The sequence below is a fragment of the Protopterus annectens genome, chromosome 8.part0 (genome assembly GCF_019279795.1).
Source record: "Protopterus annectens isolate FY-2018-M chromosome 8.part0, PAN1.0, whole genome shotgun sequence".
NCBI lineage: Eukaryota > Metazoa > Chordata > Ceratodontiformes > Protopteridae > Protopterus > Protopterus annectens.
In genome coordinates this window covers 1,276,418,029-1,276,444,304 of record NC_056741.1, presented here as the reverse complement: position 1 = coordinate 1,276,444,304, position 26,276 = coordinate 1,276,418,029, and the positions used below count along the sequence as shown (strand labels likewise).

Genomic DNA, 26,276 nt, shown 5'->3' with positions numbered 1-26,276 from the left:
CCATCCACTTGTAACACTAATTCTGATTATTTAACTAATAGAGTTGGAGTCCTTACCATTCAAAAAAATGCCTGATGAATGTGTGCAAACAGCTATGCCAACATGGTACTCGCAATTATATTAGGAGTCTCTATTATGTTCCAGACAGAAGTAACTTCTTTCTCCAGTGCATCTCACATTATATAGGTTTTGTGGATGATGTGTTATTTGTATGGACTGGCTCAGTAGAGACCCTGAATGAGTTTGTGGGCTATTTACAGACTACTGATTTTTTTAAAGTTCACATTTAAGCATTCCCAAACTTCAACAGATTTTCTTGATGTTTATGTCTTGAATACCTGATGGTTTTGATACTCCGCTCTATAGTAAACCATGCAAGAAAGTTAACACACTGCACTACCACAGTATGCATCCCAAGTACGCAAAGCATACTGTGCTGAAAGGGCAATTTTATAAACATGAAAGACTGAATAGAAATGATGAGAAAATGCTTTCCTCTTTTGATGCCCCGAGTGAGGACTTTTGCTCTAGGGGTACTCTGAATATGAGATAGGGATGGGGCGTCATGAGGTTCTGTCACTTAGAAATGATTCGGCTAGACCCTATTTGTAGTGTTGACACTGTGGTAAGACAGAATAAAAATGATTTTAGAATGAGTTACCTATTCAAATGACATTAAACCTATCTGTGATATCATTAGGAAGCACTGGCATATTTCAACTAGTGATGCCAGATGCAGGGACTTCCTTGGTGAAGTTCCACACTTTATAGGAATGCATCTTTTGGCTTTTCCCGGTTAGGGGTCGCCACAGCGGAACTCCGGTCCGCTAATGATTGGCAGTAGAGTTTTACGGTGGTGGTATAGTGGTGAGCATAACTGCCTTCCAAGCAGTTGACCCGGGTTCGATTCCCGGCCAATGCAAGAAATCTGTAAATTTAAGAACCTATAATAGAACATGCTGGAGGGACAGATTCATCACCCAGAGACTCCCTATGCTGTGGAACAAAATCCCGGTACATGTGAGGCAGAGCACCTCGCTGGCCTTGTTCAAGAGGAATCTTGACCAATGGATGGGGGATCGCAGCTATACCCCAGGGATTACTTCAGAGTCACTGCTTGACAGAAGCACAGCAAAATAATAGGCATAGTTTTATTCAAACTAAAGGGGTGGCGAAAGCCAAATAACTATGGGCTAGGCTTATAAATGCCCTTGGGCAGATAGCCTAGTATGAACCTATGAACCTATGAACGTGCTGGCTTGCCGGGCCTAACACACAACCTTCAACAAAGGAACGCCATTCACGCATGTTATCACACAGAAGACACTGAGAATCGAACGGGCAACGTCTAACTGTGAGGCGACAACGCTACCGCAGCACCACCACCGCAGTAGTTCCATTAAGAAATTGCTGTGCTAGAAACCTCTAGTTAGCAACAGACCCTGTACTTCAGTTAGGAAAGGGACACATCAATGCAGATTATGTAACGTACAAGTACATTCAAACTGATAACACTTTTTTTACATCCTGTTACCGGACGTACTTTTAAATTAAATTTCTATGCCGACTGCACTAGTAGCAACCTTGTCTATTTGGCTGTTTGTGATCAATGTGGATGTTATGTTTGTAAAATGAATCAAATGTTGAAGAATCGTAACAGGGAACACACATGAAATAAGCAGATGTGACAGTACGAATGCTTTATATAAGCATATTTGTAAAACTGGTACTGAACACTTCAGTTTTTAGTTTTGGAATTACTGAATGTAGGAGCCAGAGAAGGTGATATTAAAACAAAAACAGAATGCTTAGAAGTTAAATGGATGTTAATTTTACAACCTGACAAAGGGAAGATTAAATAAGCATATACCTTTAAAACCCTTGCTGAGGTCACGTGACTTGACCAGGTGACTTTCAACCTTCCTGACTGTATTTAATCACTGCTTGTTAGCTTGTTTTTAGATCTGATGCAACACATTTGGTGTGAAAGTGCTCATCTGTTATATACTTTTTACTATTTTTATTTTTTAGATTAAATAAGTGCTTTATACAGTGCTGTGTTAGCTGGTTCTTTTGTTTTACTTGCTGCTTTTGAATTTACTGAACCAGCTTTTACCTGTTCAGTTTGATTCCGTTTCCCGTTTTAAACAGGAGTCCTGAAACACACTACCACCTCTAAGACAGGAGGTATGGTGAGGGATTTGCATTCAGGGAAGTTAAGAAATTCCCCACTTCTTTTTTTGATTGAGGGTAGTCTTGAGCTTTCCACTTGAAGTGTTCCTCTCAAGGTGTGTATCATTTCCTCCACAGGAAATATCCTCAGGACAGGAAGCAGCTGCAAGGCTCTCCTCTGAATCCCAAAACAAGCAATGGAAACACTCTGCAAAGATATAATCCTCCTGGTCTAGGTCATCAACTTAATCAAAAGAATTAGAAAAATCTTCAGGAGGGGAGTGTCTTTTACGTAGTAAGAACTCAGGGGAGGCTGCCTGGATCTAACCACAGAGATTAGATCTTCAACCAACCACAACAGCCTGCTGGTATGCCTGGGAATGGAAGACGGTAGGCCTAGTCTGAGGATGGGTGGAAGCAGCTTTCCTGTGAGCAGCCTTAGGTTTTGGTACGAGGCCAACCTCTGGTCCAGAACAGACAAATGACTCCTGCAGGTGAAAAGCTGTTGCAATGTCCTGGCTACGTTAAGAACCATCTTCGGTCTTAACACAGCTGGAAGCCAGAGCGTGCATAGCGGTCCCGCACCCAATAGATGAACCAAGTCCTATAGCTTGAAAAGATGTAGAGGGACCAGAAAGTATATCGGACTTCAAACAGGTCTCAATAGAGGCCTGCTCCATCATCTTCTTGGTCGAGGAAGGAGACTGAGAAAGCGCCACACCTTTTTCAGTGATAAGCTTAGGAGGACTGGCCGACGGAGTAGCTATCGTCCAAGACCCTAAACCTGCAGCACTTTCATCTCATCTCTACTGATGTCTACTTCAGCTCGACCAATGGATACCACAGGATGTGAGCAGCCCGAAAATTCACAAACATGCCTAGCCAGAATCTCAGTCGTATGTCTAATGGTTCTGCTATTACAGCGAGCACAAAAATAATTGGGAATGTGTTCCTGGCCCACACAAAGCAAGTCACACAGAGTGAAGTCCCAGTGTGGTACCCGTTTGCCACAGCGGAGATGATTAACTTTCTTGGACATTAGTCAAAAGATAAATAAAATGTTCAACAACAATGTACGTAGCTTTCCAGAGTCGTCTTTCTCTGGTGCAGATTGACTGATGCACTGATTGGCACTCTTCTTTAGGCTCCAACAGCAAGAAAAAACTAATTTCATGGCACTGGCCAACACTCCCCTTACATCAAAGCATAGCAAAGTCGGTTAGGGAGTCCGCTGGCTCGAGGAGGAGGGAAACTATTCTCTGGTAGTAGAGCCAGCCAAGGGTTTCCACGGTGGGAAATACCACAAATTAGGACTGCAACAGTGAAACACTAACAGTTGTGTAACATCTTACTATAACCATAGATGCCCTTCTCTTCTATATGTTGCAGTGTTCATAACATGAGAGTCTGCTGCCAGCTGACTCGTACATCCAGCCAGTATACAAAAGTCTAGTGCTACTGTTACGTGCAACGTCAAACAAAACATACGTCACTCATAAAAGGACGTCCGGTATAAAGCGGATGTTGGCACATACCAGACCTCAGAATTGAATGCTGCAAAAAAGCACCAGCCTGAATCTAGGTGAGGAAAACATGCCACCAGAAGCCAGGCAAGCATCAGGGGGAAGGCAGGTGGGGAAAGTAATACTGCAACATATAGAAGAGAAGTACATCTATGGTTATATGCAAAGATTTTACCAAACTACTCTATGTTCTTCTATTTATATGCTGCAGTATTCATAACATGAGGGAGAATACCAAAAATCATGCAGAAGTGGGCAGAGGAGCAGAAACATTCTCCACAAACCCATGCAAAACAGCCCTAGCAAAACCAGCTCTGGACCTGGAAATGCCATCTAACTTGCACTGTTTCATGAAGGTATGAAAGGGTGACTAGGTAAGCTACTTCCAGGATAGAACAGGTGTCTAAGCCTTAAAGGCACCAGAGGAAGATACTGCTCTAATGGAATGTGCCCTAATAGGAGAGGGGAGATTCTTCCCATGAGACACAACAGAAGGAAATGGTTTTGGTAATTTAGGTGAAAATACTCTGCTTGGAAACAGGCTTGCCTTGGGTGATAGGAAATCAACAGGAGGTCAGATTTCTGGATTGGTTTGGTTTTACCCAAGTAATATCAGAGTTCCCTTTGCACATCTAAAGTGTGTAGGATCCTATCACTTAGAGGATTGAGGAAAAGGGAAAAAGGTGGGAAGACTGATAGACTGAGTGATAACTCATTTACCACCTTGGGCATAAAGAAGGGATTAGTGTGTAAAGATACCCTATCCCTGTAAGGGGCCTTTTTCTAAGACAAAGTTGAGATCCCAAGGAGGGGAAACTGGTTTCCTTGGTGGTCTGATGTGAAGGATGTCTTAAGTTTAACTTCCAACCTGGAAGCTAAAAGGGGACACATAGGCAGACATGCAGAGATAGCAGAAAGGTGAGCTTTTACTGAAGAGTATGACAGTCCACTCCAATAATTCACACAAGTAGGACAGAACCACTGGAACATCCACTAGCAGTGGTTGTAAATCCTTTTTAAGACACTACATGGAAAACCTTTTCCATGTGGAAACACAGGACTTCCTAGTAGTGGGTTTTCTGGCCTCCTGCAGAACTCGTAGCACATCTTCAGACAAAAGGTGTCTAAAGGGAGTCAAAACCCTATCACCTACATGATCAGTTGTACAGCTGACATCTGTGGGTGTACTAAAGTTCCCTTATCTTGTGAGAGTAGATCCATCCTGAGGGATAATTTGCGGCGACTGCCCTTGGCTAAATGCAGAAAGGGGGGGCAATGCTGATTTTGACCAAAAGACATCTGGTTGCTCCTGCTGAATCTTCAACATGACCTTTTGGAGAAGTGGGACAAGGGGAATGCATATAGAAACATCCCCTTCCAAGACAAAGGACAGGGTGTCCACCCTCCATGCCAGGGGATCTGGAACCCTCGCACAATACTTGGGAAGCTGTCTGTTCATGGGGGAGGCAAAAAGATCTACTGGAGGTGTACCCCATAGATGGACCATGTCCAGAAGCACATTCCTATGTAACATCCATTTGTGAGAGAGAGTCATGGACCTGCTCAGTGTGTCTGCCACAAACTTCTGTGTTGTGGGTATGTAAACCACCAGGAGGGTCAGCTGAATCTGGGCAGGTAACTCCCAGGCCTGTAAAGCCAGTTTGCACATGAGAAAGGAGTTTGTCCCTCCCTGTTTGTTGACGTACCAGAGGACTGTGGTATTGTCAGTAAAACATCTTAAAACTCCTGGGGAAAGAAGAGGTTTGCAGATTTGTAGAGCAAAAGAATCAGGGCTCTCATCTCCTTTATACTGACGTGCTCCCATTTCTCGGTGTGAGACCAGACATCTCAGAACCTCCATGAGTCTAGGAGTGCTCCGCATCACATGTCTGAAGCATCCGTGTGCAGCTCCTGAATGGGAAGAGGTGGTCACAAGGGAAAGCCTAGATTCCTTGAAACCTGTTGGATCCACAACTGAAACTCCTTTTTCAGGCAAGGGAGGAGTGGGATAAACTCCAGAGGATGGGAGTGTTGACCCATACTGTTCAAAAACCACTGGAATTTCCTCTAGTGTAACTTGGCTAAAGGAAGCATGGGGACAATGGATGGCATGAACCGCAGGAGGTGACGAAACTCCCTGGCAGTCAGGGACTGCAGAAGCAATAGGTCCTGGAAGTAGGAGGCGAGGGAGAGGAGCTTTTCTGGAGGTAAGGAAGACAGCATCCTGTCTAACTGGTTCCTGCAGCCAAGGAAAATGTTGTCTTGAGAAGCAACAAGAGATTTCTGGTAATTGAGAACCCTATACCCTCCAAAAGTGACACCATGAAGGAGAAGTTCTCCTGAAGGGTGTCTGGAGTCTGAGCCTGGAGAAGGTGGTAGTCTAGGTATGTAAAAATCTGTATGCCTTATAGCCTGCAGAAGGCTATGACAGGAGCTAAGCATTATGTGAAAACCCTCGGGGCCCCAGACGATCCAAAGGGCAAGGCACAGAACTGAAAATGTGAGGAAGCAATAGCAAAACGAAGAAACTTCCTGAACCGAAGATGAATGGGAATATAAAGATAGGCACCCTTGATGTCCAGTGACACCATAAAGGCCTGAGGAAGGATGAGACGAAGAGTCGGTAAGGTAAACATCTGAAAGGTGGGAACCTTCAGAAAGGTATTTAGATGGGATAGGTCTAGAAGGGGTCTCCAAGGACCGTCCTTCCAGTGTACCAGGAACATCCTGGAATAGAACCCTTTTCCTACTTGAGAGGGTGGCACTACCTGAATGGTGCCTTGAGAAAAGAGTGGAAATGACCTGGGGAAAGGGTTCCAGTTGTTCTTTTGGAGGTTGTGGAATACCTCTGGAGGGAGGATTCTTCCACACCATAAAGTATCCTTTTGCAAGATGATGGATAGGACCCAAGAGCCCAGAGTTGCCTGTTTCCAAGCAGGGAGAGAAAGACAGAGGTGAAGGAACAGAGCTGTTAGTAGTCCAGGAAGTGGGTAGGCACAGACTACTTTTCTTAGCCTGAAAGGGCTGTTTCTGTGTGGGAGTAGAGGATAGGAAAAATGTTTCCTAGCATCTCTCTTACCTTTGGAAGATTGGGGCCTTGATGATTTCCCTACAAAGGTGGTCAAGGTAGAGTAGGTTCCTTTGAAACCTGGGCACAGAGGAAACAAATGTTTCAGGTTTTGCAGCTCCTTGCCCTTCTCCTGTAGGGACTTAGAATTCTGCAGCAGAGGTAGCAAATAATGCCTTGCTGTCCAAGGGGGAATTGACCGGGATAGTACGACTGGATACATGTCCATTTTCAGCGGACAATCCAAAAATAGTCAGGGACAGTTTTAAAATGTTACTATTATTACTTTGAGACATTGGCAGAATAAGGGAAAGGGAATTAGTATACATTTTCTGAAGTAAAGTAAACCTGTAACTGCAACAATTACGTTCACTATTAAGTCTAATAGTATAATTCACTGCCCTTTCCTCAAAAATCACCAGTATTAAGAGGGACAGAGTTAGAAACAGAGTCAAAAAGAGGGACGGCTACACAGTTCAAGCACTTTAGAGGTCCCTCGATTGACTGATTTACATTTTTTATTTATTGCAGTAAGACAGGGTAAATATTTGAACATGCAAGACACTTTGTCAAGCAGTCTAGCATGTTCATGTTCTAAAGTGTACTTTCAGCTACCGCAATGAATGTGTGGTTACAGCTACGGCAGTAAATGTGTGGTTGTGATAATACGCAAGTACCTTTTTGGCTTAATGTCATCAGGCAAAGGTTGGAGCCTGAGCCAAGAACATCTCCTCAGTACTGACCCAGAGGCAAGCCATTCCAGTCGATGCCTCCACAGCATCACAGCTACACTTTATGGAATGCCGTGTAACATGAGCCGAGGAGTTACAGATGGAGAAGAGCCTGGCCTTAGTGGGACAGTCCGGAAGCTCATAAAGCAGTTTACCAGTATCCAAGAGAAGAGCCAAGGAATACTTGGCCATATAGGTTTGGTAGTTAATAGCCCCAAAAGCCATAGTATCTGATGTATAAACCTTTTTCTCCATGAGTTTGCTCTCCTCATCTGAGGGGAGCAGGGAAGTTGAAGATACTGAAATGGTTGCAGGGTTTGCAGAGGGATACTTGTACAGAAATTTGGAATCCTCTGGCACTTTATAAACTGTTTGGGGGGCAGGAGGTTGAGAATCACTGCACTTTGAAGCTGCAGCAAAGGCATCCAGGAAGGCTGGCAGAACAGGAAGTTTGGCAGACAGGGAGGGGGAGTCCATCTGCATCAGGTCATAGTACCTTTTCTTGGATGTCTGACACCTGAGAACAATCCCATTTGAAAATCTCCCTCATTTTAAGAATGGTTTCCCCAAACAAGATATCTTTCACAGGGGAATCAGTGCTATTAGATTCTTCTTCTGTTCTTGTGGGGAGGCATAACCTAAAGGAGAAGAAATTTGGGCTGAATAAGCCAAAGATTTGTCTCCAGAAGAATCATCTGAGGAAAACTCCTCAGAAGTCCTGTTTTGTACTGCAGAAGGAGGAATGGCAGGAGAAGAGAGAGAGGGCTGAGGATTGTCTCAGGGCCATAATGGCATTCAACAGGCCATAGGAAAAAGCCTACCAATCTGATTGTTGTTCCCGAGAGCCAGGAGAAATCAATTTTGTTTTAATTTTCTTCTTTTTAGGAACCTCCATTTGGTGGAAGGTGGAAGGGCCTGATGTCGGCCTACATTTCACAATGTTGGTAAGAACATCCTCTTGCACAATGATTTGGGTAATGCCATACGGGCCTTCAGTCACAACGAGCCAATGCCCCCCATGCCAGAGTCGGACACGTTATCCCAAGGACGTGCTGGTAGGGTTCCTTCACTGCCTCCACACTGGTACCCATGGTATCCAAGCCAACATCAGCCTCGGGACAGACATCCGGACTAGAGGGAGCAATGGGTAAATCAGGCCAAGATTTCTTAGACTTCTTAGCTGGCGGCTCGCCTTAAGGGCCTGACGTAACCTCCATATAGAGCGAGAGAGATTTTAGGCACTGATTTTCTGTATAAATTTAAAGAAGCTAACTGGCTACACAGGGTCTTAGGGACAAATGCCTTGCAAACAGAAGTAGTAGTTTGGTCGAGATCAGGGCCTATGGAAAAAAAAAAAGAAAGACAAAGGTCGCGGGAGTCCTTATGTGGAATTTGCCTTCCACACTGACACTTGCCTTTCCTAGCTGACATGCAACCACAAAAACACACAGCAGCCAAAAGATAAGGAAAAACCTTAACAGGGCATTTATCTGTAACAAGGTAAGCAAATGGTCTGAAGACAGACAAGCAGCAGATCTGACAGGCGGCAGAAAAGTTCTGAGGTCTGGTACATGCCAGTGTCTGCTTTATACCAGACGTCATTTTATGACAGACATACGTTTTGTTTCTGTGCAGTATTGCACATACCTCGCAGTAGCACTAGACTTTTGTATACTGGCTGGATGTATGAGTCAGCGGACTCCCTCATGTTATGAATACTGTAACATATGAACAGAAGGACATCATCTATAAGTTCATCACCGGGGGGGGGGGGGGTGTCAGCCAAGACATAGCTGGGCTAGACCCGAAAGCCCCCAGGAACACAGACTCCTCTTGGGAAGGGGTAATGGAAAGCCAACCCCCCCTTTTTTTTCAGAGAGAGCTAGAATACCTCCACGAGACATCTTCAGGTAGAGATCTGGGGGACCTTTTCCCTTCACCGAAATCTGTGTCCTCCATGAGAGATTCCGGAGGGGAATCCAAGTGCCTCCTTTTGCACATTCTCGTTCGAGGGACCTTATCAGCAGGATGGTCTGGTGAGGTATCAGATCAGATGGGCAAGTCCTGAGGAACTTACTGGAGACTTCAACAGGCTAGCTGTTCCACTGGAATGTAAGATACAGGCTCAGTGCGAAGAACTGAAGGAGGTAAAGTAGTCTTATCCATGGGGGGGGGGGGGGATAGGGATGTCCTTTTAGCTAAAGAAAAGGCCTTCTCCATAATCTTTAAGGCAGAGCACTTGGGGGAAACTAACGCACATGGGAACAGAGCAGACACCTCCAGAACTACTGGTCCCTGCAACCACTCCACCCAAGGATGAAGTCAGATCAGAGCTGTCCAGTGCCAAGGCTCCAAGGGGCAGAGATGGCTCAGATTACTTTAGAATCTACTCTGGACACCCAGAACTGGCACCAGAACTTCAGCTCAGAGTGCTCCATCTCTGGAAGGCTTGGAGCCAGAGAACTCAAGTAACTGGAGTTGAAGAACAGTGTCTTCGGATCTAAAGAGGACATCCCCAGGAATCTCCGTTCCAAGGGCTCCAAAACAGCAGGTCAGATCAGAGGAGGAGAAACCAAATGGGAAGTAGTCACAAATAGGCTTACAGATCTGATGGAAGATGCAGCATGGAATGCCCCCACCTGGATCTGGGCTCTGAGGAATTTCTTTATCCTATCCAATTCAGCCTTAGATAAACTCCTAGACGTACTGAGAGAAGAGGTCATGCATGGGGAGGGGGGGGGTGGCTAGAATGTCTGAGGGAAGAAAACTAAGTGAAGGGAGTCGAGGTGTTAATCGATTCCAGTAGGGTAAGAGGTGACCGGATCCAAGGTGATTTGGATTTCATAGTAAAGGGATCCAAAGTAGTCTAATCTGACTGAATTTCGCAGGTGGCTCCAAGTAAGGAGCCAAGAAAGTGGGATGTGGAGATCTCCTACGGATTTCTTTATCTTTGGAGTAGAGTCCGGCTTCCCTTTGTCCGACTTCTTACAGGGGTTTAAGCCCCAGCTTAAGCAGAAGTGGAAGGGAGAAGGCCTTTCAATACAAATTTATTTCTTTCTGAGTGTGCCCTGGAATTGAAACTAGCATAATAGTCTGCCTATAAATGAGCAGCATCCAAGCAGTATACGCAGGTGATGCATTTTTAGAATCCAGGAGGTTTACTGGCCATAATGGCCCCAGTATGAAAGCAAGACTACAGGAAAAATACCTGAACAGTAACAAAGTAGTAATAGGTTATTTTTTATTTTATTTTTTTTTTAATTTAAAGCTAAGATAGGCTACCAACAATGGAAGACGAGAAATACTCAAAAAAAAGTAGAAAGAGGGAATAAATATAGCCAAGTACCAACGATGGTACTACAGAAATACCAAATTATCAGTAATGGCCAGAAAGGAAATTTACTGAAATACGTAGGAAGGTGACAATTAAAGACCAAGAGTATGGAAAAAATTTAACAAAAACTCACTAGTTTAATTAAAAAATCACCAGTAGCTCTACAGAAAAAGGATCCACATCTAAAGTGATGTGACAGCAAATGAGGTATGTTAGACTGACGGGGCATTTTGGGTAAAGGGAGGAGCGAGAGTTTGAATCTGGAAAAGCGTCCAAGTCAGATCCGAGACCTATGAATTGAGAAATGAATGAAAATGACATCAGATATCAAGTTCTCCAAATCAGCAGCACAGTACCCTTAATTTGCTGTGCACACATCATTGAAAAATGTACAACCTTACCACTGTACAAGCAAGGTCCTGTAGTTCAACAGCATAAAAATTTCTTCTTGCCCAGAAGCATAAAAAGGTTTACACAAAAAACACAAAATAACAAAGTCGAAGCAGATGACTGAGAAGGCAACCTGCTGACAGCTGTAGAAGCCAAATTATTCTCTTAAAATTACCTTTGTAGGCAAAGTAGCCCTCTGACATGAAGGCCTTAGCTTTCATTTAATGTAAAAGTTAAATGGAAAAAAGATGTGAAAGGCATGTGGCTGCAATTACCAATAACAGAGTTTTACAAGCAACACAGTACTTGCCAGAAAGGAGGTGCCATTTTATTTTCAAATCAACTATAGAAAGACATCACCATGTTATATGATAAAAATCTTTAGAAGTTTGTTTTATTAGACAGGATTCTTTGGACGTCAAAAACTAAGCTGCAATCTGATCCATTTAACGGAGTCTCCAGTTTCTAAAGCAAAGGATTATGCATAATGGTAAACTGCTCTCTCAAAGATAACTATTAACAATACCTTTAAAGTCTTTCAAGCTATTAAGGCGGTGATAACTCCTACCACAAAAACATACCTGCCGAAGTCACAGAGTTTTAGAATAGCAGTCTCTGGGTCTACCAGGAGGTTCTGTGGTTTAATATCCCGGTGGCACACTCCTTGGGAATGAATATACGCTAAACTGCGGAACAACTGGTACATATACACCTGGTAAAAGAAATGAAAATCTTTAAAAACACTCATACATTTTCAACAGTGAAGTGTTTAATACAAACCACTAAGGAAATTGTGTTTTTAAAAATACTTTCAATCATTTAAACTCTAACCTTTGAACAAGATGTGAAAAATACAAGCCAATGAACACTGCACAAATCTATTCTTAATCAAAGCAGCTACATTTATAAAGGAAACGTTATGAGATGACATATCAGTGAACAGTACATACAAGGATATCAGTAAATAACTGATACTTACTACATTAACTGGTGTGCAAGTCCTTCTGCAATAGGTAGCTGTCCAGATTTCCTCCTCACATGCCAAGTTCAGCACATTTCTATTTTTCTTGTCCTCATATCAAACTATTCATGCCTCTGGCTGAAATGAATCAAAACACGTGCCATACTAGGAGGATCTGTTCAGGACTTGTTCTACCATCTGTTCATGCATACCCTATTAACAACACATTTACATAACTCTAGAAACATCCATCTACAACCACAAGATGGATAGGCCAAGACAGCATCCAGTGCTGAAGGCCCCCTCAAAGATCAAATGTGACAGTGAGTACATATGCTACCAAATAACTTTGAACTTCTTCTGACCTTGAAAAGGCTACAAAAAATCCTGATTTATAAAGTCAAGTCCTCTTGAAAGCAGGAACCAGGGAAAAGCCAAGAGCCCATTAAGTCCAAATCTTGAAAAGTTAATGCGATAAATAAGGCAAACCATGAAATCATAGTCCAATCAGTAATGCTTGCTGAATTTACGAAATAATCAAGCAGGTAGGCCACAAATGTCTTCAATGACTACAGTTATGATGTAAACACAAATATGCAAAACCTGTTGTAGAGCAGCCTTTAACAAAAGCATTTTCCTACAGGAGGATCACAAATGCAGTTGGCAATCCACTTGGGAACAGTTGCTCGACAAAAGTAAGCTCCGCTACACCTGCAACAAAGGAGGTAGATACCCACCCACTATGTCTTCCTGAGCTCATACAGCCTTCTTCAGAGTAAAACTCAACCTGGTGTATACTAGTTTAAGGTCATTCTGAAATTACTTTAGGGAAACTTTTTAACTCAACTTTAAAAATTTTCAAGCAATTTACTATCGTATTTAAATATTTTACATTTCAGCTAATAGTCTCAAGCACAGCAGACCTCAATGCCATTGTTCTCAAATCTCGAAGGTACCTCATTATTCCCATTCTTTCTGCTAACACTACTCAACTTATCCACTCATTTCCTGCTCTCTCTCAATGAGTGGACTCTCTGCAAGTGCACCATGTTGCAATTTATCTGCATGTTTTTTTCCCCAAGTACCCCAATGCAGGCCCTTCCCTTCCTTTTTCATTATTTTATTCATAATTTTATTTCCCTCAGTGAACTGCTATTTCACCTTCTCTCAATTCTGGCAGTGAAAAATATTCATATAGGGTTCTTTCACCTTTGCTACATCTCAGTGTCAATCTACTGCCAGCAAAAGCCATACCTTCATCAACTGCACTTGAGGCTTAATACCACCCAAGATGTCTTGTATACTACCTTCTACCTTTACAACTTGAAATTCCTCTACTTCCTGATAACCCCAGAAAATGTGTTCCCCATGTACCTCCCTTGTCTGCTCTATCACCGTCACAATTCTGTTTCAATGGGAACTGCATGTTGAAGCTTAGTAAGAGTAAAGCGGTACCTTTGCAAGTGCTTCCAAGCAAATACTTTATCTTCTAGCTTTTGTATGCTATACAATTAATATGCATTTGCTGTTAATGGTACTATGGTCCATCTTTTCCTCGGCGTCGTTCTGACTTCAGATACCTTTTCTAATTTCTCGCAACCTTTACAGGTTTATCAATCAATTCTTTGGTACACACGTGCTCTACCCTTCTTTGTAACACAGGCTGTTAAGTTTTGGGGCCTTCTATCTGCTGCGTTTCAGTAAATGTTCATTCTCCTTGCTGTATCAACTAGTCATTCTTCTTTCCAGGCCTCTCTCAAATTGAATTCTCCTTTTACCAGTCTCCATTCTAACCAGATTTCCACTTCTCATTTGTTCTCAAAATCTGGTGTATGTTGCTCCATCACCCCGTTGTTTAAGCTCAGCCTCCTCCCTTTCTTGGCTTGTAAAACGTCTACTGGCAACACGTAGTTTTCCACTGCTTAACCTCATCTTTACTTAACAGCTGATTCAGTACTCGTAAGCATAACTCAAATACTAAGATGGTCAGCATATTATTTTAATATGATCCCAGACAACCACACTTTCATATACTTGTCATAATCCACTAGCTGCTGCAACTACTGCCTTCCACTTAGCTTCCCATTCCTCTGCTTATCACTACTTTAATACCTTGAAATGCGCAATGTCAAACTATACGTTTTATGAGCAGGAACCTCCAACCTTCCTCCTCCTTTCATTAGTACTAAACATTTCTTATGACACCCATGACTTTTCAGCATTCCAAATCAAGTACACTATCAGTCTTTATTAACTTTGATGGAATATAGATGAGGAATAACTGAAAAACATATACAAGGTATCACAAAAAAATGTCAAAGCTTGTTCATATTTAAGTCTGAATTTAACTTCTCCACACTTCTCATTTCTCCTTTAGTCTTCTCCAGTAAAAGGAAAATTCAAATCCAAAGACGTGTCTGCAGCATTTCGCCCGGGTCTCCACTGAAAATAGGCTCTGCTCTAGTCAGACTTTCCCAGTCAACAAATGTTAAACAAACAGTAGCTGGTCCTGTGTGCTATAACACTGAATTTTTTTTAAGGAAGTCGAATTCAAACTTGCAAGTATTTAAAATACTGCACTTTCTACAGACAAAGACAACTTCTTTGCAATGAAACCTAACTTGCTGATACTCCTCCCATTTTTCCCATATTCATCCTAAATCATATGCCCTTGAACAAGGTGTCTAAGCCTGGATTCCTATTAGCCCAAAACAAAAGTCATCTGGATACAATGCTACACAATGCAAAAAATATTGGGGATAAAAGGTGGTACACTCTTGTACCATTAGACAGAAAAAGGCAACATTCCACCCCTTGCCTACGACACTTCATACACTGCAATAGGCACTGACAAATCTCTCTGGTATCCCAAATATGAATACTACCTTTAAATAGAAGCACTTCACTTTACCAAAATGTCTTCAATGTCTAAGTCACCCACTGTTAGTTGTCTGCAGTCAGTCTCTATCCTTCAGTATCAGGGCTATTAAGTATATTGAAGAGCTGCTGTCCCCCACACCAACAACATATCTGCTCCTTTTCAACACACGTCAACAAACTTTGAAAGTCTTCTGTCCAACACAAATGATCTACAATCATGGGTCAAAATTGAAACTGATCTGTAGGACAACAAATATCTTTGCCCTCCTTTAAATCTGCAGCTATTATGACTTTCTTCTGGGAATAGGGTATAGACCCAGTTCTCAAATCATATAGCCTCACCTCAGGCTTTGTGCCTGCTGAATGGCGCACAGCAATGTTTATCCCACTCCACAAGGGGGGAGCCACCACAGACCCCGGGAACTACCAGCTCATTAACCTGACGAGCCTGGTCTGCAAGGCCATGGAACGTATCATCATGGAACTTGTAAACAAAGACATCGGTAATCTCCAAACTCTGGATCCCACCCAGTTCGGGTTTGTAAAGGGCAGATCATGTCTCCTAAACCTGACAGACTTCTCTGAAGCAGTCACCAAAGCCGTAGACAAGGGTAAGGTGGTTCACACAGCCTATCTAGATCTTGCCAAGGCTTTCGACACAATCCCCCACTCTGGAATTATAGATAAACTCACTACACTAGGTATAAATCCCTATGTCACAAGATGGGTTGCCAACTGGCTCACTGACAGAACCCACACTGTGAAAATAGCAGACTCCAAATCTGACTTCAGACCAGTGACAAGTGGAGTACCACAGGGTTCAGTTGTGGGTCCTTTCCTGTTTGGTATCTACTTCTCTGAAGTACAGGCTAACACAGAAGGCCTTTGGCTAACGAAGTTCGCAGATGACTGCAAACCAGGAGCCATAATCGAAAGTCCTAACGATGTGGACATCCTACAAAAGGGCCTCACTGAGACAGATGCCTGGTGTCAAAGCCATGATCTCAAGCTCAATGCTAAAAAGTGCACTGTCATCCCCTTTGGTAAAAACTCTGTACCCATGAACTACAACATAGGCGGTAATATACTTAACACCGAAAGTGTGATAAGAGACCTTGGGACACAGTTGGACAGTAGTCTCTCCTTTGATAATCACATCGCCACAGTAGTCAGGAAATCCTTCTACGTGGCACACCATCACAAAAGGTTTCTCATCCAGAAAAAGCGAGGTCATTACTCCCCCTCTACTCATCACTCAGACCCATTATAGAGTACAACGCCCCTTTTGGTATGTACCTCAAGACATCTACAGCAACTGGAAAGGCCGCAGAAATACCTCACAAAGAGGATTACCAGCCTCAAACAGATGCCCTACGCAGACCATCTAAAAAAAATCCAGCTTTACTCTGTCGCATATCGCCTACTCAGAGGTGATCTCTGCCTAACATACAAAGTTATGTCAAACCCAGAGCTGTTGGACATGCTCCACTTAAGGAAATCCCAATCCCTCCGAGCTACTCTAGGGACCTAAACATTGTCACCACAATAAACAGAACATGCTGGAGGGATAGATTCCTGTCCCAGAGACTTCCCATACTCTGTTATAAACTACTTATCGATATCAAACAAAGCTCCTCATTAGCACTCAAGAAAAATCTTGATGATTGGATGGGAAATAGGAAATTCACCCCGGGGATCACCTCTTTGGCTCTGCTCGACAGTGGCACAGGAAAATAATTTTCTTGGGTTGCAAAAGCCAGGGTACCTTTTTGGCTGGGCTTGTATAGGCCCCAAGGCCGATATAGCCTAGTACCTACCTATGAACCTAAAACTTGATTACAAATCTTAACAGGTTCAATGCATCTCCCTCCAAATCTTCAGCTATATCTCATCAGTATCGGGGTTGAAACCAGGGTCGTTTCTCAGTCAACTCCTGCAGTTCCAGGTTATCTACTGGGGTTACCAAACAGTGTCAGATCCTCTAGTACTCTACACAAATTAACTCCCAAGTATTACTCACTCTCTCTCGCCTTCCTCTTCAGTGTATACAACTTACTGTAAAAGGCTCAAAACTGCTATCATCTCAGCGATAGCCCTACAGTCGGGAAAAGTGTAAATTCCCCATTAAAGTACATCTATATAGATCACAGTACAGTGGGGATCGGGGACTTTATCCTTTTCAGCACTGTACTGCTATCGGAGATTTGGTATACACCATTTACAGGGGGTGTGGGGGGCTTACCCCTGCATAAATGTATACAAGTTTTCAGAAAAGATCATATGGTCTCAGCCATGCAATTTAGAGTTTCCTAAAACTCAATATAAATCTATGTTTTTCATTTGTACTGCTAAATATTCCCTGCTAGCCTGGAGAATCCTGAAAACAGTTTATCCCACTCAGTCTAATTTCTTGCATCTGTTTTGTGACATTTTGTCCTCTATCTTTACACCGATCCCTCTAACTCATGAAATGTGCATCTTTGCCCTAAGAATCCATTTTCTTTTTCTGCATCAACTTTTACTGCTTCTGTAATAAGACTATCCCATGCTCATATTAAGATTACCCCATCTCTTATCACACTTCCTTTGCATTCCTTTATAAAATCCTTGCATCATGCAACACTTGCATGTTTTAAATAAATCAGAAATCTCCAGTGCTACTCCATTTCTAATAAGTTTGGATATGTCACCTGAAGTTGGACTGAGGAGCATTACTGGGTGAATTTCCACTGACTCAACTTGAAATGCATGCTTTCCTAACAAATGTATTTAATCTTGTGGCCATCTTATATCTATTAGAGTGGTAGGTAAAATGTTATGTATGCTCCTGCCTAGTCATTACATTTACCACCTCAAAATTCTAAGTTATGAACTTTAGTATCCGGACTTACCTTCTGAACTCTAGGAACTCTACTCATCTGCTCTATCAGTGGCAGCATTCCAGTCTCCTACATAAATCAACATATCTGCATAAAATTCTAGGACTTGAGACTTAACTTCTCTAAACTCTAACTTTCCATTCTTACTGGTATATAAACCCTGTGTCTTATAAAGGTTGTGCTTGCATTGCTCAGGCTCTGGACTGCATTGCATAAGTGAAAATTCCAAGAGCAGGATAAGTTACGTCTTACACTTATTTCACTGAACTGCACTTCTGAAACGCTTATAATTGTGCTATACAGTTGATCTACTACATTTTACACGGTTATAAAGCTTTTTTTGTTTCACTGCATTTATGTACCATTTTAACTGTATTTTTCATTGCTAGACACTGTTTCATTACTCTAATTGCATGTTTACTGAATTACTTAACTGTAAACTGCTTTTTCATACTGAGTTGTATTTTCTGTTTGAGTGCTATATCCAAGCTTTTCTGTGCATTTTTGAGGTTTCGGTGTTCTACAGCTAGGAACTGTAATAGTGTGCATTACTGTAATTGTCTGTTTACAGTTAAAGGCATTCTCTAGAGTCTGCTCCTTGATCGGTATAAAACTTTCATTTAGTGGCTACAGCTAGGAACTGTAATTTTACTTGGTGGCTTTGCAGTTTGCCAGCCCATACTGTATATTTAATCTGTGACACTCCTCCCAGTCTAGTGTCATTAGTTCACTCAATCTAATAGAACATTTGTGAAGGCCAACCCACTCAGATTCTTTTTTTTTTCAATAATAAGTCTTTATTGTTTTACCATTTTCCATACAAACTTAAACAAAACAAAAATATTAATAAGTTCCAACTATTATGTCTAATACAATCACAAAAACATATATACAATATTTACATGAATGCTTCCAAATGTAACAGTTTGTACAAGAACATATGAAAAGAATTATAAATAGATCAGATATCTCAATCTTTTACTTATTGACAACTTTTTCCTTAATGTCTCACACTACACTCGATCTCTATATATTACGCCAATATGATATTAAAAATTTGCTTCCATATCTTTGGATTATTTATATTTTTATTATGATCCTTCAGAAGTAATTTGTGGGCTAATATGTGTCTTATTGCTAAAGTCCTAAAATTGTCCCATGACGTTTGAGATGGATTTAACCAGTTTGTAACTATATAAAGTTTCATTAATAAAAAAAATATTAATAAATATAGTGATTTGGGATCTAGGAAACTGTTTTGGAGGAATATGTAAAATCATGAATTTCCATGAAAGTGTTGAACTTTGATATCCCATCTTTTGAAGTTGTAATTTTAAGGAATTCCAAAGTTTATAAATACATTTACAACTCCAGAACATATGAAGGTCTGCTGCTTGATCTTTACAAATTACAATATGGGCAATTTGGAGATTTTTTAGGATTAAACTTGTGCAATCTAAGGTGTGTATAATAGGCGTTATTAAAAATCATAAGTTGAGTGTACATTAATTTTTGAAAAGATATTGATTTCGTTGTTAGATTAATTGACTTCAGTAATTGCTTTTCTTCTGTAAGTGGCAGTTTATCCCTCCAATATTTTGACAGAAGAACTGTATTCTGAAATTTAAGATCCTTTATTAGTTTGTTAGTGGCTGCTATAAATTTAACATCTTGTTGAAGAGTTTGCCACAAATTGAAACATTTTGTTATTTCCTCATCTTTAATTTTAAATTCATTAAAGTAACTTATAGAGAGTTCTTTGATCTGCCTCAAAATAGTTAAATATGATTTGAGCAGATTCATTTCTTGTCTTATTGTATTAATTGACTCCTTTAAGTAGGGATATATATCAAGTAAGGTTAAATTCATCACAAGAGGAAAGTTTTTAAGATTTATTAATTTATTATTAATTTTCAAGTTAGGATTTCTATGAAAAGGTTGGAAGACCATCATATGCTGCATAAGATGTAAGGATTCAAATATTTTGTAATGACGTTATATATAATTTAATGTGATCCATTATACTCAAGATTCTTAACGTTGAATTAACTTCTGTTCCAGCTTTCTCCATTTCCACTTTTACTGGGGGGAAAAAAATTCTAAGCTTGCTTCCCCCCTTTCCTGTGGCAGGTCTTGTCCAAATACAGATTTGCTGTGTCCAGGACTGTTTGTGAGCTCCTAAGCCTCCCCCCCCCCCGCACTTAATGGGGTTAAACTATTCCTGGTGCCATAAAGTCTGTTCTTCAAAACTTCCCTTGCAACTAGCCAGCTTTTTAGTTTTAGCACTCATATCCGTTTCTTTACTACAGCACTCAACTTTCCTCACTTGTCTAGAGGAAAACGGATTTTAGTACTTAATAAGCACCTATTCAGGCATGTCTAAAGGTCAGCTCCCGGTGTTTTCTCCTGTCTACCTGATGAATCTGGGCATCTTGGGACAATGCAGCAATTGCCTCTTGTACACATACAACCCTCTCCTCCTACCACCCAACACTACGACCTGGGAGAGCTGCACTTATATAGCCAAACTGGAAGCAAAGCTCTTTTCACCAAAAACTGGCCTAGACAGTCAAGAGGAGAAGGTAAACACTTGCACTGCACCACACTCATCACATAGTCCCTCAAAACCTACACCACCAAAACACACACACAAGCACAAAACACACACCTACATTCGCAGAGGCTCTCAGTACAAACCTGCCCAAACAGCAGAGACAGCCAAAGCAGAAATGCAAGCAACCTCCACCCCCCCAACACAACCCAAATGACACACAGCCCAGTGTGCCACTCAACTACAGCCCATAAGGCATAACGTACCCAGCACTCTAGTCATAGGTGACTCTATAGTCAGGCACACGGATGTTCCACTCACCAGGCTAAACAAGGAAAAAGTTACTGTCAGCTGCCTGTCAGGAGCTAGGATCCGCCACATAATGCTTGCACTTAGGTCACTCCACAAGTACAGATATGACTGTCATTGTCCATGTTGGTGTGAATGACCTGAGACATACCTCCCTGGACTACATGAAGAGACACATGGAGGAGCTCTCCGATCTTGTAGCCTAGGCAGGTATGACCCTAGCCCTGAGTAGCATCCTGCCATCACCCAGAATGATACCACAGTAAAAGGACAAAATGATTGACTAATTGGCTAAGCTTCTGGTGTCATTCTAAGGGAATCCAGTATCTGCCTGGGATGACATGATCGACAGACCACACTGCTTTGCCAGAGCTGGCCTGCACCTGTCGCCCTTGGGATTCCGGATACTGGCAAAGGCTCTTGCCACCCCTATAGTGCATTTTTAGGCAAGGTTCAAATGACAAATTCACCACCGTAACAGGTACAAGCAAGCAAAATCTGAGGGTAATGCTAGAAGTCTAAACCTCAAAATCCACTCACTCGAGGCACTCCTCAAAATGGAGAACACTGACATCTGTGCAGTGACAAGAGACCTGGTTCAAAGCTTCAGAGAGCACCCCTGCATTACCAGGCTATAATTCATACCACACCTTTCGGCCACCAAACACGGACCAAAACACTAAAGGTGGAGGCGTGTCCATATTCATTAAGGATATCCACACCTCCAAGCTAGTTGCGCAGCATAATGCATTTGAGATTATCCAAGTTCAACTAACTCTGGGCAAAACCACAATCCAGATTGTAGCTTGCTGCGGACCCCCCACCATGCCACCCGGATTCCCACTCTTCTCTTCTTGATACACTGGAAAATATTAAGGTACAACCCAACACTCTAATAATGGGTGATTTCAACTACCCTACCATTAACTGGGAAAGTTACTCTTGTACCAACTCTTTTGCTCAACGTTTTCTGGAAATCATCAATTCCAATGCCTTGGATCAACTTATCCACACCCCCACCAGGGGCAGCAATATCCTAGATCTGGTCATCACCAACATGGGTGACCGGTGTTCCACACCAGAGGTCAGCTCCTTGTTGGTCATATCTGACCACAAGCTAATAACGCTAGACATCCACATCCCGCTCCCACCCCTATTAGGAAAACAACCGTAAAATATTTCTCCAAAGCCAACTTCACGCTTCTTAAGACAGAAGTGGCAAACTTCAAGACACCCATGCAGATGGACAATAGAGGGACAACTGCTAAATCCTACACAAATATACTTGATAAGCACTTACACGAGTGCATGGATCGTGCTATCCCTAACAGAACCAAGATGCTATCCCTCCAAAAAAAGGAAGCCACTCTGGTGGTCTTCTGCCATAAACAAACTCTATAACAGAAGAAAGAAACTGTTGCAAAAGAGAGTAAAATCCCACTATTGGAGGAACTCCTTGGTCAGCCTCCATAAGAAGCTGAGATCCCTCATAAAATCCTCCAAAGCAGGTTATGAAAACAAAATTGCCACTGATTCTAAAGACAACCACAAAGCATTCTATAGCTATGTCAAGAATCTCAATGGCAACACTCAGATCTGCTCTGAGTTACAGCACAAGGAGACTAAATATACAGAACCAACTGATATTGCCAACATCCTGGCAGATAGGTTCAGTGCTAACTTTACCCACCCACCCCCCCACCCCCTAAAGGGCCCATCTTTATACCGGAAGAATGCAAAGCTCCTGTAATCACGGCTGCACAGGTAAAACCTCACTCTCCAAAGCCAAGAACACAGCATCCATGGGACCTGACAACATCCCAGGCTGCCTTCTACATGAACTACAGAATGAACTGACACCACACCTAAGTACCATGTTCAATCATATCATCACCTCAGGCTTTGTGCCCATTGAATGGCGCACCGCGACAGTTATCCCACTCCACAAAGGGGGGGGGGCCACAACAGACCCCGGGAACTACCGCCCCATTAGCCTGACGAGCCTGGTCTGCAAGGCCATGGAACGTATCATGGAACTCCTAAACAAAGACATTGAAGATCTCCAAACTCTGGACCCCACACAGTTTGGGTTTGTAAAAGACAGATCATGTCTCCAAAACCTGATAGACTTCTTTAAAGCAGTCACCAAAGCCACAGATGAGGGTAAGGTGGTTCACACAGCCTATCTAGATCACCCCAAGGCATCAACACCATCCCCCACTCTGGAATTACAGACAAACTCACTAAACTAGGTATAAATCCCTATGTCACAAGATGGGTTGCCAACTGGCTTACTGACAGAACCCGCACTGTGAAAGTAGCAGACTCCAAATCAGACTTCAGACCAGTGACAAGTGGAGTACCACAGGGTTCAGTCCTGGGTCCTCTCCTGTTTGGTATCTACTTCTCTGAAGTACAGGCTAACACAGAAGGTCTTTGGCTAACTAAATTTGCAGAGGACGGCAAACTAGGAGCCATAATCAAAACTCCTAACGATGTGGACATCCTACAAAAAGGCCTCACTGAGACAGATGCCTGGTGTCAAAGCCATGGTCTCAAGTTCAATGCCAAAATGTGCATTGTCAACCCCTTTGATAAAAACTCTGTACCCATGAACTACCACATTGGCGGTAGTCTACTTAACACCGAAAGTGTGATGAGACCTTGGGACACAGGTGGACAGTAGTCTCGCCTTTGATAATCACATCACCACAATGGTCAGGAAATCCTTCTACGTGGCACACCATCACAAAAGGTTTCTCATCCAGAAAAAAAGAGGTCATTGTTCCCCTCTACTCATCACTCATTAGACCCATTATAGAGTACAGCGCCCCTTTTGGCATGTACCTCACAAGACATCTACAACTGGAAAGGCCGCAAAAATACCTCACAAAGAGAATTACTGGCCTCAAACAGATGCCTTACGCAGACCGTCTCAAAAAAACTCCAGCTTTACTCCGTCACATATCGCCTACTTAGAGGCAATGTCTGCCTAACATACAAAGCCATGTCAAACCCAGAGCTGCTGGACATGCTCCACTTAAAGAAATCCCAATCCCTCCGAACTACATGCTCTAGGGACCTAAACCTGGTCACCACAATAAACAGAACATGATGGAGGGATAGATTCCTGTCCGAGAGACTTCCCATACTCTGAAACAGACTACCTATCTATTTCAAACAGAGCGCCTCATTAGCACTCCAAGAGAAATCTTGAGGATTGGATGGGTAATAGGAAATTCAACCCGGGGATCACTTCTGTGGTTCTACTTGACAAGGGCACAGGAAAATAATTTTCTTGGGTGGCGAAAGCCAGGGTACCTTTTTGGTTAGGCTTGTATAGGCCCTAGGGCCAATAGCCTAGTACCTACCTATGAACCTATGAACTGGGTGACCTTGGATGGGAGATGAAGCCCTATTAATGTATTTGTGTCTTGTACCAAACTGTTGTGGAGATCCAAGATGGTTCCTTCCATTCTAAATGGACAATGATTAGATACTACCACTACTATCCTTCTTTCCTTAGCTCCAGAATATTGATCAGCTACTCCTCTGCACCACTTACCATTAAATAAACTTTGCATGCTATCCCTTTTTATCTAACTGAGTCTCCTGCAGTGCAAGCACTACTGCTTTACTTAATGGAATGGGTTAAACCACCGATGTTCAAAGTCAAAGTTCAAGTCTCCACATATCCTCTATTAAAGTGTATTACTCATCAGCTCTCATCTGTTCCATTTCATGCTAGCCAAAATACATCCCACTTTCATATCTACTGTTCTACTGCACTTTATAGAGATTTTCCTGCACAACTTATACTATATAGCAATACTATAAATATACAGCGTCATTATGCACACACACTACACACTTTTTATGTTTACAACACATTGCAATTTCCACTATTTGACTTCTAGTTGATGTATAAATACCTGTTTGGGTCTCTCCAGCATGAACCAGCTTCCACATAGTCTGTGCTCTGTAACCGCAACAGCCAATTGTGAGTCTTTACTTTGAATGACCCTCCTCCCATACATGTCTATACAGTTCTGAGATTGCTCTTTTCAGTACATCCAGTAATTTAAAGGATTCAGACACTGACTCACTTCAGTATTTAAATACAAAGCTGAGCATCTACTCTTTTGCTGATGCTTCTAAATGCAACAAGCTGCAACACCTCAACAGTGCTCTCTTTTTCTTAACTTAAAGCCACTCATTAAAGCCAGACACTCGGTCCAGGTCATGAAAATTCTGTGCAACACTTGTGGGTTTGTCTCAGTCTTGTGACCCAATAATCCTTTAACAAGCTCCAGCTTCCCTTACTTCTTTGTCCAAAATACCAAATAGAACATATTCTATTTTTACCAGTTGAGAACCAGTACATCACAAATTTTCTAAACTCGTCTTAGTTTTTGAAACATTTGTGTCAGCAGTTACATCGACTGAACACACAAGGAATGCAACGGCTCATTTCCTTTCCCTATTTACATCCTTGACCTCATTACTTGTGCTTGGTTTTACTGTTAATCAAGGAAAGAGGTCTTGCTATTGCCCACTATTCCTCAAGTTTGAAGATTGACTAGGTTTTCCATCTTCCTCCTGCCTTGTTTTGATGTCAGTCTACTAGTTTTCCGGTACCTCTCATTTTAGAACAAATTCTTCTAACAGCTTTCTTCTAGTACCTCCTTTACTTAATCACAGCCTCCTGTGCAGCAAAGAAAGTTCTTCTGCCATTTGCAACATACATTTTTCAGGTCTGTTGGATACACCAGTATGCACTGTATCCTCTAACAGCACTACTTACCTAATGCATTAAATTTCACACTTCTGTCACATCAGAGTAATTACCCTATCATAGGAGCCGATCTCCCACTTTACTAAAGTCCAGGTTTCTCAAATTTACTCAATATCTGATCTTTTAGAACATCCTTCATTACCATGATATATTTTATCCGGGTTGACTTAGCTCCAGAGATGAACATGCAAATGGAATGGGATTGTGCCCTCTCCCCCAATGGGCACTTCTGTTAGCACCAAACAGACAGAGCCAGATGCTGTTGCATTACACAACCATGCTCTTCCATTCGCTTTGGCAAGCCTACAGCAAAGAGGTTAATTCTCCTTCCCTCTCCTCTAAATCCACCTGCTTTTCAGTTAAAAATTCAAATGATTTCTAAGTCTGTCGCCTTAAAGCCGTGGTGGTGCAGCGATTAGTGTTGTCGCCTCACAGCAAGAGGTTCTCCCGTTCGATTCTTGGCTTGAGCGCCTTGTGTGTGAAGTCTGCATGTCCGCCCTGCGGTCGAGTGACGTTAAAGACATGCAGGTAGGTGCGAGCGTGAATGGGCGTGCCTTCGTTGAAGGTTGGGTGTCAGGCTGGCAACTCAGCACTGTAAAATCCACTGTCAATCATGAGCGGACCGGAGTTCCGCTGTGGCAACCACCAACTGGGAAAAGCCGAAAGACACTTTTTCCAAGTCTG

General features: G+C 42.3%; 1 protein-coding gene and 1 non-coding gene across 2 annotated transcripts in view; one reads left to right on the top strand and one right to left on the bottom strand.

Annotated features, from left to right (window-relative positions):
- GSK3A (glycogen synthase kinase 3 alpha) overlaps positions 1–26,276 on the bottom strand; it is a 1,198,873-nt gene that overhangs the window by 361,205 nt on the left and 811,392 nt on the right. The window contains exon 5 of the mRNA XM_044079420.1: positions 11,799–11,929. Within this exon, the coding sequence (XP_043935355.1) occupies positions 11,799–11,929 (131 nt within the window). The remainder of the gene's footprint in view (positions 1–11,798; positions 11,930–26,276) is intronic.
- On the top strand, positions 851–922 carry TRNAG-UCC. The gene has a single exon. It is a non-coding gene; the product is annotated as a tRNA-Gly (tRNA).